The 12,934-nt window shown below is 35.4% G+C and overlaps 1 protein-coding gene across 1 annotated transcript in view; it reads left to right on the top strand.

Moving 5' to 3' along the window:
- The window catches only part of LOC149035936 (acetyl-coenzyme A synthetase, cytoplasmic-like), a 14,698-nt gene continuing 1,764 nt past the window's right edge, over positions 1–12,934 (top strand). Inside the window, exons 1-16 of the mRNA XM_089190161.1 lie at positions 1–724; positions 2,394–2,485; positions 3,151–3,254; positions 3,937–4,009; positions 4,295–4,370; positions 4,641–4,746; positions 5,066–5,181; positions 6,844–6,918; positions 7,510–7,627; positions 8,669–8,802; positions 9,278–9,410; positions 9,800–9,856; positions 10,286–10,366; positions 10,470–10,578; positions 10,931–11,070; positions 12,780–12,839. Of these exons, the coding sequence (XP_089046287.1) occupies positions 378–724; positions 2,394–2,485; positions 3,151–3,254; positions 3,937–4,009; positions 4,295–4,370; positions 4,641–4,746; positions 5,066–5,181; positions 6,844–6,918; positions 7,510–7,627; positions 8,669–8,802; positions 9,278–9,410; positions 9,800–9,856; positions 10,286–10,366; positions 10,470–10,578; positions 10,931–11,070; positions 12,780–12,839 (1,821 nt within the window). The 5' untranslated portion in view covers positions 1–377. The remainder of the gene's footprint in view (positions 725–2,393; positions 2,486–3,150; positions 3,255–3,936; positions 4,010–4,294; positions 4,371–4,640; positions 4,747–5,065; positions 5,182–6,843; positions 6,919–7,509; positions 7,628–8,668; positions 8,803–9,277; positions 9,411–9,799; positions 9,857–10,285; positions 10,367–10,469; positions 10,579–10,930; positions 11,071–12,779; positions 12,840–12,934) is intronic.

The raw sequence follows: 12,934 nt of genomic DNA on the forward strand, positions 1-12,934 counted from the left end.
CCGCTAAGTCTTTTCAACTATGATTTGCATAAAATAAAGAAAGGCATTTTACAAGCGTTCTAGAAAGACCTTTGAACGAGGTGCATGTGAAGCGTGTTTACAACTCGTGCATTCCGATGAGCACGTGCCAGATCACAATTGAAATTTACAAAAGTCCGATCTAAGGAAATATACGGCTTCGAGTCCGACAGCTCTTAACACATGTTTGCAAATCTGAAATTCATCAGAAGCCACACACTCAAATCGACGTGAAGTTCTCACGAGTAGAAGACTGTGTCAGCGTGTTCATTTGGGCTAGGAAAAAAAAATTGTCTTACCCCCTCCCCGTTGAGTAAGTTTGTATCCATTTCTCATAAAGGAAGTATTTCCACGCCATCATGGACAGCGTAATTCCAGCAGACACTAGTGAGCACGAAAAGGAGCTGGTGGGATGGTTTTACCCATCGGAAAAGATCAAATCGGAGGCGTATGTGTCCAGTATGGATCGATACAAAGAAATGTATCACCATTCCATCCACGAACCAGCTGTTTTCTGGGGCGAGATTGCAGAAGAGTTCTTCTGGAAAGTCCCACCAAGCAAAGACAAATTTATGGAGTTTAACTTTGACACTCGTCAAGGACCAGTCTTCATCAAATGGATGGAAGGGGCAGTTACAAATATTTCATACAATGTATTGGACAGAAATGTGGATAAAGGGCTTGGGGACACTGTGGCTTTTTATTGGTAAGTTAGCCTAGGGTTACTGTTAATCTTTTTCTATTGCTGTCTTTACTTTTGTCACGTGAAAGTCGCGTTTAATTTCGTGACCATTTTGACTTGTAAACCGTGAAAAAAATACAGATTTATTTCATGAAGTAATCTCTCTCAAGAAATTAATAAGGCGCGCTGTTAAGTTTGGAATCTTTGTGCGTTTGTTTTGTAGTCAGTGTATTCCACATGATAGCTGTTTGTCTCCTAACCCTTAATTACATTAACTTATCGTCTCCAATGACAGTCATGCTAGGATCACCAAAAAGACTTTTCTTTTCTTACGCCTTTATTTGCTTTGTGGACAAGAGCCCAAAGCTGTGTTGAAACGATTTAGTATTTCCGACGATGATTAGATAATCCAATAAACATATCCTTCAATGATAAACTATTAAGATGCTTGTTATGTATTCAGAGAAACCATAGAGACAGTACACGTGTCTCCAATCTTTCCAAGTTAAATTTAACTTATTATTTTTAATCGTCAACATGTGGCTTGTGCCACCCAGACTTCCTGACTTGTGTTCCAAAGCAAAACTTGGTAATACACCAATCAAAAGTAGGGAATGTTTGGGTTTTGCTTTACTTTGCTCTGTAGTCAGTACAGAACACTTGTGCCACAAATATAGTTTCCCTTGTGCAAGACATGCACTATATCATGCATGTCATAAACAGGCTAATTATATACTCCGTCATCTGAGTCTTTAAGTTCTGTAGCATAATATTATAAGTTAATATTTAGCTTAAAAGCACAATTTGTGACTCTGGTAGGGACTAGAAGTGGCAAACAGTGGTAACACAGAAAGATTGATGTGCTTATCTACAAAATTAGAACACTTTTACTTTGGGATAATTAAAATACCACTCACCACTACTGGACTGACTTTGAAAAATTTAGTTCTTTTCTTGTAATGGTCAGTAATCCTCTATGTAATGTTGTGTTCACTTCCTCTGATAAATTAAAGTAAGAATTCAGTTTATGTGTGCTTTGTATCATTGAAATGGTTGCAATTATTCATAAAGGAGATTACTTTAATAGTAAGGCAGGTATAATCATTTCTCTTCAGATATTGTCACTTCCAATGTGGAATATGATGTTTGGATTGTGTACTTCTTTTCTTCTTTAAGCAATACGGTCAACTGGATATGTTGCACCTTATGAACCAGGCCATTATACTTAGCTGTGATTGCTATTTCAGAGCATACCCAGGACACTGGGTATGGCCTCCTCTGTAACAAATTTTAGTTCATTGGGTGTGATCCCTGGTGTAATACATACCAGACTTCACCTCAACAAAATCAACAGGGTTAATAATGCAGATATCTAGCTAGAAGCATAGACAGTATTAATAAGGGGAAAAAACCAAAAATAGCCATGCATTAACAGAAGGCCAATGGGACATAACTGAAATTCGCTAATTGTTGGGGTGGAATACCAGCCAATCTCAGCTGACCATAATGCTTCATAAGGGGAGGTGTACCCAGTTAACCTAAATGCAAGCAGAAGACAAGCAGTTTGCAGATGGATTGTGGCAATCCACATCAGAAGTGACTACCTTGTGAGTCAAACCATTATACTTTGCTGCAAGATGTCCTTTGTGTTGGCAGATTTTAAGCAATGTGTGCACTTTTCTATGCAATTTAGGGAAGGAAATTTTCCTGGAGATAATAAGCAGATTACCTACAGTGAACTTCTCAAAGAAGTGTGCAAGTTTGCCAATGTTTTGAAAGACAAAGGTAGGGACTATCAACTATTATAACTATAATTTTAGATTGACGTAAAATTTTTTTGGTATGCTTGACTTCAAAACAAGAGGTTCAGTCCTTGCTTGATCATTGTGTTGTGTTTTTAGGGAAGGCACTTACTACTAAAGTGCCTCTTGCAACTTCTGAGCACTAATTAGTACCAGCAAACTGTCAGCAAGAACTTAACCCATAAACAGAACTTAATTACTGCGAGATATTCAGTCAATGAGTAACATCTTGTCACAAAATAGTAACAAGGCTCTTTGTTGTTTCAAACTGTTCAAACCAAGATAAGCTGAAGATGTTCCGTCGAAACAGAGGGCATGTGGAACAGTAAACATTAACAATGTGCACATTGGATTTAACCATTCATTATAGCAAAATGATTCTTCAGTGAAACAATGGTCCTTTAGGATTGTGAACCCAAACCCTCTTTAGTATTTAATTCCAATCTGTCTCCTTACTGAATTATTGGTTCTGTGAAAATGATATAATGTGGAGTTAATATACAGCACTTTGCAATGGAAGTGAACCAGACCAATTAATTTTAAAGACAAGATTTTAGATATATTGAACATTTGCTTTTTATCATTTCTCATTCATGGCTAGTAAAACTAAGCCACATTTTTTTCCCTTATCTTCTCTTAAAACATTAGGTATTAAGAAAGGCAATAGAGTGGCCATTTACATGCCAATGATTATTGAGTTGGTAGTTGCAATGTTAGCTTGTGCAAGAATTGGAGCTGTTCACTCAATTGTGGTGAGAAAAAGTTATTAAACTTCGTTCACTTTAACTTTTATCTTTATATCCCCTCCTTATTTACATTTCACATTTTGATATTTTCATTTACCTTCCAACCTTATTTACTGCCATTTTTATGATCATCAGCCAAGCAATGATTTGTCCATGCATTTTTGATAATATTCTCAAAGTGATTCACCCACCAACCACCATTTGACTTCTTTGATGGCATCAGTTAATCAATTACAGGAAGTTGAGACCCCAAGAGACAAGACTGTTACTTGTTAATAGTACCTTTAAAAGATAATGGATTGTTCCTAGAGTAGTGGTATTTTGCTGACTGGCTCATTCTGAGCAATGATAATTTTTATATAACTTCAAATTCTCATTAACAAGCAACAATGTGATGTGTTGTCACTAGTTAAGAGTTAGATTGAGTTCAACTTAGAAGTGAAAGAGTTGGCACAAAAACTTCATCATGTAGGATCTTTTGTTTCAAATTGTTCATGGGAAGTTTTATCTCCTTTAAAGAGGTTTCCTGGCTTGTGTAAAAACTGGTCAAACTTTTGCTGTCATGATGGCAGTTTAAGGAGTTTTACATGGGTTCTAGTTGTTGTGTGATAGTTAATTCATCTTGAATGGTTATACCTATTTTTGGTGGTTTTTTTTGCATATATTATACGTGCTACCTCATCCCCAGTTTGGAGGATTCTCTGCAGAATCTTTGGCTGAGCGGATTCTTGATTCATCTTGTAAATTACTTGTTACTGCTGGTAAGCACTTTCTCTTGGTTTTCATTCAACAGTCCACTAGACCTACTTGCACTAGCTGTGACTTAAAATTCCTTTCAGGGTTAGCAATGTCTTTTAAAATACTCACTAATTTTTTAAGCAGATAATTAAAGTGAAAGTGTTGCATACACTATTGACTATTGTCCTTAAGAATATTAGTCTCATCTTCGTTTCTTTCGCATTGATTTTGATGTTACGCATGTGGTTTTAAGCTAAATAACACAAGAGATAACAATAATGATGTTGATGTTATCTGCAAAATTTCAGATGGGTCATATAGGGGAACAAAGCTTATTAACCTTAAGGAAATTGCTGATGATGCCATTGCAAAGTGCAAAGATAAGTGAGTATCATCTTTATTTCCTTTGATCATTGTGCAAAGCTTTTAACTGACCTTGGAATGCTGGCAGTATTCAAGATGCATCCCTTATAGTTCTGTGGTAAAGCAACTACAGATTTTTTGAGAAGGTAAATTTTATTTTGTCAGGGATTACATAGAATTTCTTGAAGAAATGTTTCTGGCATGATAGTGATTAATAATGTTATGTCTGTCTACACTAAATAGAGTATATTTTTTTGATACAGTATACTTTTTCTTTATTGTTTCTTGCAGGGGATTTACTGTGGAAACTTGTATTGTTGTTCAACATGTGGGAGCCGCCACTGCCACAAGTCCACATTCATCACCAGTTGCCAAAAAACCTTGTCCACCAGCACAGGTGATTCATTGTTCAATCATTCTTGATCTCCTAGTTTTCCTGCACAGCAAAGAAATGCATATTGTATTGGGTTCTTTGGCAAGGTACATGAGTCTCACAGTTACTCTCTTCACTAAAAAACATAACTGTGTTTAACTGTAAGCTTATAAAAAACTTGACAGAATGCTATCATACCAGCATCCCATCTAGGAGGAGTAGTGTTGGTTTTATTTCATTCTTTTAATGATTATTAATCTACAGAAACTAGGAGGATATGTGAGGAAGTGTGAGCCATAAGCCTCAAGAGCAGGCTTTGACCTTTACCTTTTTTTTTCAACAGGTAAATTTCAATGATGCTGTCGACTGTTGGTGGCATGAACTTATGTCAAATGCTAGTGACAAATGTGAGCCATGCTGGGTGGATGCTGAGGATCCATTGTTCATGCTCTACACAAGGTACTCAAAACTATCTAAGTATGTTAGTTTTTGAACTAAAACTTCTGCTGATCAAAAGGCTTTTGCTGGGTTTTTGAATTACTAAATGTGTTGAATTACTGAATTTGGTCAGAAAATGAAAGAGAAAATAAATATGACATCTTGAAAAAGTGGAGAAAGTTTTTTTTATTTCCAAAGTTCAATTAGAGTGCAGTTAATGGGATGAAGTGTTTGCAAAGCAGCATAATTTCATGTAAATAACTTGGGCTAAAATGTTACCTATATGGTACAATAATTTTTTATCATATTTTGGGGCAAGCCTTAGGCCACCAATACTCTGCTTAGGCCACATGATTTGAATAATAATCTTAGTTTGGAAAAAACAATTGAAGAGTTAGTATCCTTAACACTAACCTTTGTTTTTGGAAAATTATCAGTTTGGTAAATTGGAGCACTTTTTAGTTTTTTTTTTTTTTTATAAAAAACGAAATCAACTATGTTAGCATGTAGGGTGGTATGTTGCTTGCACCAATCAGCTTGTCGCATCTGAGTATGTATCTTGCACCAATCAGATTGCCTTTACTCACATGCCAAACAACTTCCATTCCATCACGTACAATAAATATAATGTCCAAAGTCTAATGAAAACACACCAAATCAGTGCACTACATGAACATAAGGTAATTTTTCATGTGGTTGAACTGTACTCCATCAATCAAATTCCATTTTGCCAAATTAGACTTTGCTTCATCACGTGTCATTTCTGTGTAAACAACCTGCATTTGATCATGTATTCTTACCGCATTTTCCGATCCCGCTGAAAAAATTCACATGGAACTAAATGCTACTGATTGTAAATTTTCCACACAATTCTCCTGTGTTTCTACTTTTTCTGCATATAAAATTTGGAATTTACCTTTTTGGAATTAATCCAATTGCATGTTTATTCCTTGTACACAACCTGTGTTTTATCAGGTTTTTCATACACAGAGGGCACAGTCCAGATAGGGTACAACCAATCAAAGAGCACTCTTTAAAATATTGTCCTTTTCTCTTGTTCAATATATCTTTACCTCTTTGAGATTGCAATATATCTTTGGCTAGAGTTTATTGGAGATACAGCAGAATTTCAGTTTGCTTACATGGAATTATATTTTTATTTTTGAGGCAACTAACTGTAGACAAATAATTTTGATTTTCTCTCTGTTAAAGGAATGGTAGTAAGGGTAGTCTCCTTCGCAACTGTTATTTGGTCTCATCATGCAACGCGCTCTCTCTCAAATGGGAAATACATGGCATTGTGTAACGAGACCAAACAACAGCTGCGAGGGAAACAACAGTAAGTGTGGCACCAATGCATTTTATTTATGCTTTGAAGTATTTAGACAATAGACCACAAAATACCTGTGTGACTTCAGACAAATTATTTTTTTTTCCTCCTCTTAAGGTGAAGTACTGTGAAATTTTTGTCCATTTGTCCAATTTTTGTCCAGTGACACAAAGTGTGTATCTCAATCTGTGCCAGGAAAAAAAAAAACCTCCTGCATGCTATGCATTCCTATGTTTGAATTAGTAATTAATGTAGAAAAGGGCATGAAATGTTGCAATACTAATGGAATCTATTTGGTGTCATTTAAAACTTATCATATTAACTAAAGTGCATTTCCCTCTCTTGGTCATCAGTGGATCAACTGGTAAACCCAAAGGTGTCCTTCACACTGTGGGAGGTTATATGCTCTACACTGCTGTTACCTTTAAGTATGTCAACAGAACATCCTGATATGTATTTTTTGTTTTCTTTACTTTTCTTTGTTTGCTTTATTTGTTTGATTTGTTTGACTTGTTTGAGAGATTGCTGAAGATTGGAGTCAGAAAGGTAATACAGTGGGTATATGCGTGACTGTAACAAATGGTACCAGTAGAAAGGCTTCTGTGGCATAATTCAAGTCAAAAGAGTGAAATTCCATTATTCATGAAATTCAGGAATTCTGAATTTTCTTTGTTATGTTCTTGTGGTGTTTTTGTCATCTCTCTTAGTTTACCAACAGAGCATACTTCTCAATCAATCTCTTCACACACTATGCTTTTGACATTGCTAAATGATTTTCATGTGGGCACAATTTGTATTGCTCACCTGGTAGATCATTTGATACTTTCATAGGACCAGACTGAAGGACTTGAATTTCCTTGCCTATACTCATGACAAATCCTAGGCATACCACTTCATTGCAAACTTTTGCGCAAGAAAATATAACATTTAAACAAGACTAGACCTGGAGTTTGACACTTACCACTTTTAAAGCCAGTGTGTCGATCATCCAGTAATGTTTTTTGATATGCTGCTTGTAGGTATGTGTTTGACTATCACCCAGGAGAGATATACTGGTGCACTGCAGACATTGGCTGGATCACTGGTCATAGTTACATCACTTATGGACCCTTAGCAAATGGTGCAACAAGTGTGCTGGTGAGACACTTTTTCATTGATCTAACTTATTAACTATTAGGAGGTGAGATGCAAGATCATTGTGAATGATCCCTTCCTTTGTTTTTGTTTTTTTTTTATTTTTATTTTTTTAACATTTTTTTTATTTTCACTTAAAGCACAAATACTAGAATAATACAAACAAATACAAAGTTAATTACACTAACGCTTACGCTACTCACTAACACTAATTACGAAATACTGCGTTACATTACATTCACAGTCGGCTAGATTTAATTTATGTTGTGGTTATATAATAATATAAACCTAATTTGTACAAATACTTCTACATCAAATTCCTTTTTTGGTAGAACGACTGTATATACAACTGCGTCTATAACTGTTAATACCTGATACTCATCTATTGAGTTACAATAACATGTTTTCCCATTTTTTATAATGAATAGATTCTTTTTTATTCTTTTTTGCAATCAAAAATTCAAATTTCCGAGTTTCAGATGTTTTAGCCTTCAGTAAGGATACAGACGGCTTGATATTTTTACAACGACATGAATAAATGGTATCCCTTCCTCTGTTGGTGGAGTGTTTCTTCTTGCTAACTGTTATGCACAAGTAAATAACTTGTTAAATGTTCCAAATTGAATGATTTATTTTGAATTAAATGCAGAGACACTCCAAATCTGTTTACTTTCACACACTTTGCATGGCGTTGGTGAAACCATTATGAAGGTGTGATTTGTTATGCTAAGGAAAAGAAACTTGTCTTGGTGGCAATGGTGGCTTGGTGAGAGATCGCCAACATGTCAAGTCAATTTGCTAATGCTGCTAACAGGCCTGAATATCTGCACAATAAGTTTACATGCCTGGTTAGTTGATTGGCAAACTTTTGGCCAGGAACCTTTCATTGAGTGAAAGGAAGAAAAGACCACTGTCACTTTTTCTTTCAGGTTCATTGATTTCTCTAGTTGCTTGTTTCATGAGTGTGGCTGTATTTTGAGTGCATGAACTTTTATAGTATATAGACCTCCCTGCCTAATTCCAATCATGATTTCTTGTGTATAGTTTGAAGGTACTCCTTTCTATCCTGACTCTGGCCGCTTCTGGGATGTTGTTGATAGATATAAGGTTTCCAAATTCTACACAGCTCCAACAGCCATCAGGTCTCTCATGAAGTTTGGAAAAGATGTTGTAAAAAAGTAAGCAGCAAAGAACATCTCTTTTGGTTTTGTTGTATATGTTGAGTTGTAGTTCTTTCTCATTGTCAGAAATTAAAAATTCAAAAACAAAACTAAACATGTATCAACAAAAAAGGCTTGTTATCTTTATATGACTTATTTCTTGCACAAAAAAGCTCAATCCAACCTCATTTATGCTGGCAAAAAGCCCTAGATGTACCCAGTTACTCTGAAGACTTTGTAAAAGATGTAGTGAGAATGATCAGTGTGTGTCATGAGATGCCATGTGTTAGAAACAGCAGAAATCCTGGCATTTTGTCCATATTGTTATTGATAAAACATTATTTTTTTCCCTTCATGAATGTGGCACAAGCGTTATGCTTAATTTGACAAGACAGTAATTATTGATAATGATTATACAAGGTTAGGAATTACCTGTGAAAAATCCAAGCAATTGTATTCTTAATTTCCAAGAAATATTTCTTGTTAAATTAAGGTACAGTCGTGAATCTCTGAAAGTACTTGGCACAGTAGGAGAGCCTATAAATCCTGAAGCGTGGCTGTGGTATTACCACACTGTGGGAGATGAAAAATGTGTAATTGTTGATACTTACTGGCAGACAGAGACTGTGAGTACAAGTTACATATTGAGCAATGTATTTATCTGTTCCTGCCACAACTAAGGGTGAATGAATGTAAACTTCCTTCCTCTTCCCTGATACATGTTCATGTACATCTAATTCACTAAATGTGTGTTTAAGTGTGCTAGTCAAAAGCACTAGCTCAGGGAAGATGTACAATATGCAAATTAAAAATTAACCTTTGAAACAAAAGAAGCCCACAATATAAGGCTAATTGACCAAATGGAAAAACTTAACTAAACAAAAACAAAAAATGAAAAAAGACAGTTATGCATTTGTGGAACCCACAATCAGGCATTTCTGATGATGATGTGATATTCATGACCTCCTTCTTAAGTTTGATGACACTATATTCACAATGATTTTTCAAAATACAGGGTGGACATGTCATCACCTCCCTACCTGGAGCAACACCCATGAGACCTGGAGCTGCAGTAAGATTCCTACCCTTTTTTTTAAGTGTCTATTGCTTAGTCTTCTCGATCCATAAACTCTAAGTTTTCTCAAGAAAAAGGGAAGAATTTTGAATGAATTCAGTTCAATAGAATCTTTACCTTTTTTGAACCTCATGAACAGGTTGTATATCAAATTTGCACTCTGTTATAGATGTTCTCTTTCCCATCATGTGTTAAATTGAATGAAATGTTGTTAAATTCCTGTAACTTAACTTGATTTTTTTTTATGAATGAGGGGTGAGAAATTAAAAATGAAAAAAGGAACAAAAATTAGGAAACCCTCCAAAGTTCATCACAAGCTACTTTTGTGAATTCTTGCTTTTGACAGTTAGTATTATTTTAGAATTTTGCCCAACACTACATATTTCTGTGACAATATTTTAAATTTGCGTCACTTTTTCTCCGCAGTCTTTTCCATTCTTTGGAGTTGTGCCAGCCATTGTTGATGAACATGGAAAAGAACTTGAAGGAGCTTGTGAAGGGCTTTTGGTAATGCCTGCAGGCTATTTGTTGAACTTTCTAAGTATGCAACAGCAGAATGACATCATGATGGTAGTTTATAGTTATAATGCTGCTTGTTTTCATTTTGAAGGTGATGAAACAACCTTGGCCAGGCATGGCAAGAACTATTTATGGAGATCATGAGCGATTTGAACATGTTTACTTTTCAAAGTTCAATGGTTACTACACCACAGGGGATGGTAAGGTCCTTATAAATCATGTGCTCTGTACACTTCACCAAACTCTTTGCTGTGACTGTAGTCAGAAGGTTGAAGGATTTAAAATGGAGAATTTAGTCTTACACACTTAGTGAGCCATTACTATTGGACCCTATCCTAGTGTCCAAAGCTTAGAAATTTGGGAGCTGAAAGGTGCAACTGGTAAGATCTGATAAGAAATCCTCCATTCCAACAGCTTTACATTTCTTTTTTAGCCAATTAAGAGAGCTTAGTACATGTAACCTTCTCTAGAGGAGGTGCTTTCTCCATTCTAGTCACTTGTGTGTTGAATAACATTCTGAGATTGTAAGGAGATTATACATGTTGGTGGTAGGTTGCAAACGTGATGACAATGGTTACTATTGGATCACCGGGCGAACAGATGACTGTATGAATGTCTCTGGTCACTTGCTAAGCACAGCACAAATTGAGAGTGCTTTAGTGGAACACAGTGGAGTAACTGAAGCTGCTGTGGTATGTTAGTCATTATTATTAATTAAAGATAAGGGGTATATATTTTAAATCATTAATTAGGGACAAAAGTCTGAGTTGACCAAGAAGATTGCTTTTCTATCCCTGGGGAAAGGGAAGTTCATTAACTTACAGTAACAACCAGGTAAATTCAAGGACTTTTTATTTGAATGTTATTGTATTTAACATGCCAGGTACCGTAATTTCCAGCCAATTACCTGTGGATAATCTGTTAATTTTTCTACAAACAGTTGTTAGTGCGGGTTATAGGAAGGTGTGGGTAATAGGATAATTTTTAAAGCTTCTGGTATAGTTTTAAAACTATAAGCAGGAAAAACCAGAGATGATAAGATCCACTAAAGATACACCTTAAAAAACCTCTGTAATAACTCGTTTATTTTGCACAGATTGCTCGTTACAGTTAGAGACTTTAATACTCTCGATGAAAGCCAACGCAAATCAAAAACATACAAAACTTGATAACAAAGCTTTTATCTTGTTTGTACTCTTACTTTCTTACCTTGTCAATTTCACAGCTTGTTCCTTTTTTGATTTCAAAAAACAATTCTCACTTACACAGGAAGTGAACTTGAAAATAGAAGAATTAATTTTGAAAAAGCTGACTTCAGAGCAATTCCCACAGAAAATGATCCTGACTTGTTCATTTTGTGGTGCAGCATGATTAATGATGTGACAGAATTTTCGACGCATTAGTGAAATTTCTTAGCTAGCATTGCCTTGGGTTCGAGTAATTTCCCGTTCCAAGGGATTTCTTTGACTAATAGATCTTGAAATATCGATTTTTTTAGAACAGATCATTCTCAGTGAAACAGGTTAGACAATTTATTAATTGCACGTTAAAGGATATCATGTCAACAAAAACAATGAAGGAACTTTGTGCGAGTCGACGATTTTCTTTTGTTTTCGGGTGCTGGTTATTTGCCAGTGTGGGTAATCTGTTGAAATTTTTTTCTTGTTATTGCAAAAATTGACTGATGCGAGTAAATGGACGGAAATTACGGTACTTTCACCACTGATTGTACAAGATATTTTCTACTGCAACCAATAGTAATAATAATAATAATAGTTATAATAATAATAATAATAATAATAAAATCCTTTCTAGGATATTATTAGGGATAGATCTGTTGAACATCAGCTGCTTCATAACTATCATCATTGTTACCCCTTGGTATTCATGTTTTTCAAAAAGGCACAAACTCACAAGATTAGTCATAGCAATTTCCAATTTAGTGTTGAAAGCTTTTTGAGATTGGTTGGTTTTGCTTCACTTTGCTCTGTAATGGGCCTGAGAAACTTGCCTTTCCTTTGCCTCTCCATCAATAGTATTAGTTCAAAAAAAGTTGAGAGTTGTATTTTCCTGTACATCAGACAGATTTATTTCAGTTTTTTTCCCTTGCTCCTTGTCATATTTGAATTTGTTTTTGCTGCCAATGTCACAGCTTTGGTTTTGATTGTTTAACACTTAGTTGAATTGCCCTTCCTTGCACTACCCTCCCTAATTAAGGGGAGAAAACCCCTTTAACTCCTGGATATTTGGTTAACTATATACTTACTTGTACAACAGCTGGTCCATAAGTATTGAAATAAGCCTCTCAATGCAATGCACAAACTTATGAATTTACAAAAATTGATAGGGAAGATCTTTTCATCAGCATCCAATTCACAGAACTTGTTTGTTTTGCACTCAGGTATCTTGTCCTCACAGAGAAAAAGGAGAAGGGATCTACTGTTTTACCACATTGATGGAGGTAAAATCAGCTCCAAAATAAAATGCCTTGTCAGCTATTACAAAAGCACCAATAAAAGGACTGTCATTGCAGTCATTTATAAAGACAATAATTGA

Source organism: Pocillopora damicornis, chromosome 12 (genome assembly GCF_964200805.1).
Source record: "Pocillopora damicornis chromosome 12, jaPocDami1.2, whole genome shotgun sequence".
Classification (NCBI taxonomy): domain Eukaryota; kingdom Metazoa; phylum Cnidaria; class Anthozoa; order Scleractinia; family Pocilloporidae; genus Pocillopora; species Pocillopora damicornis.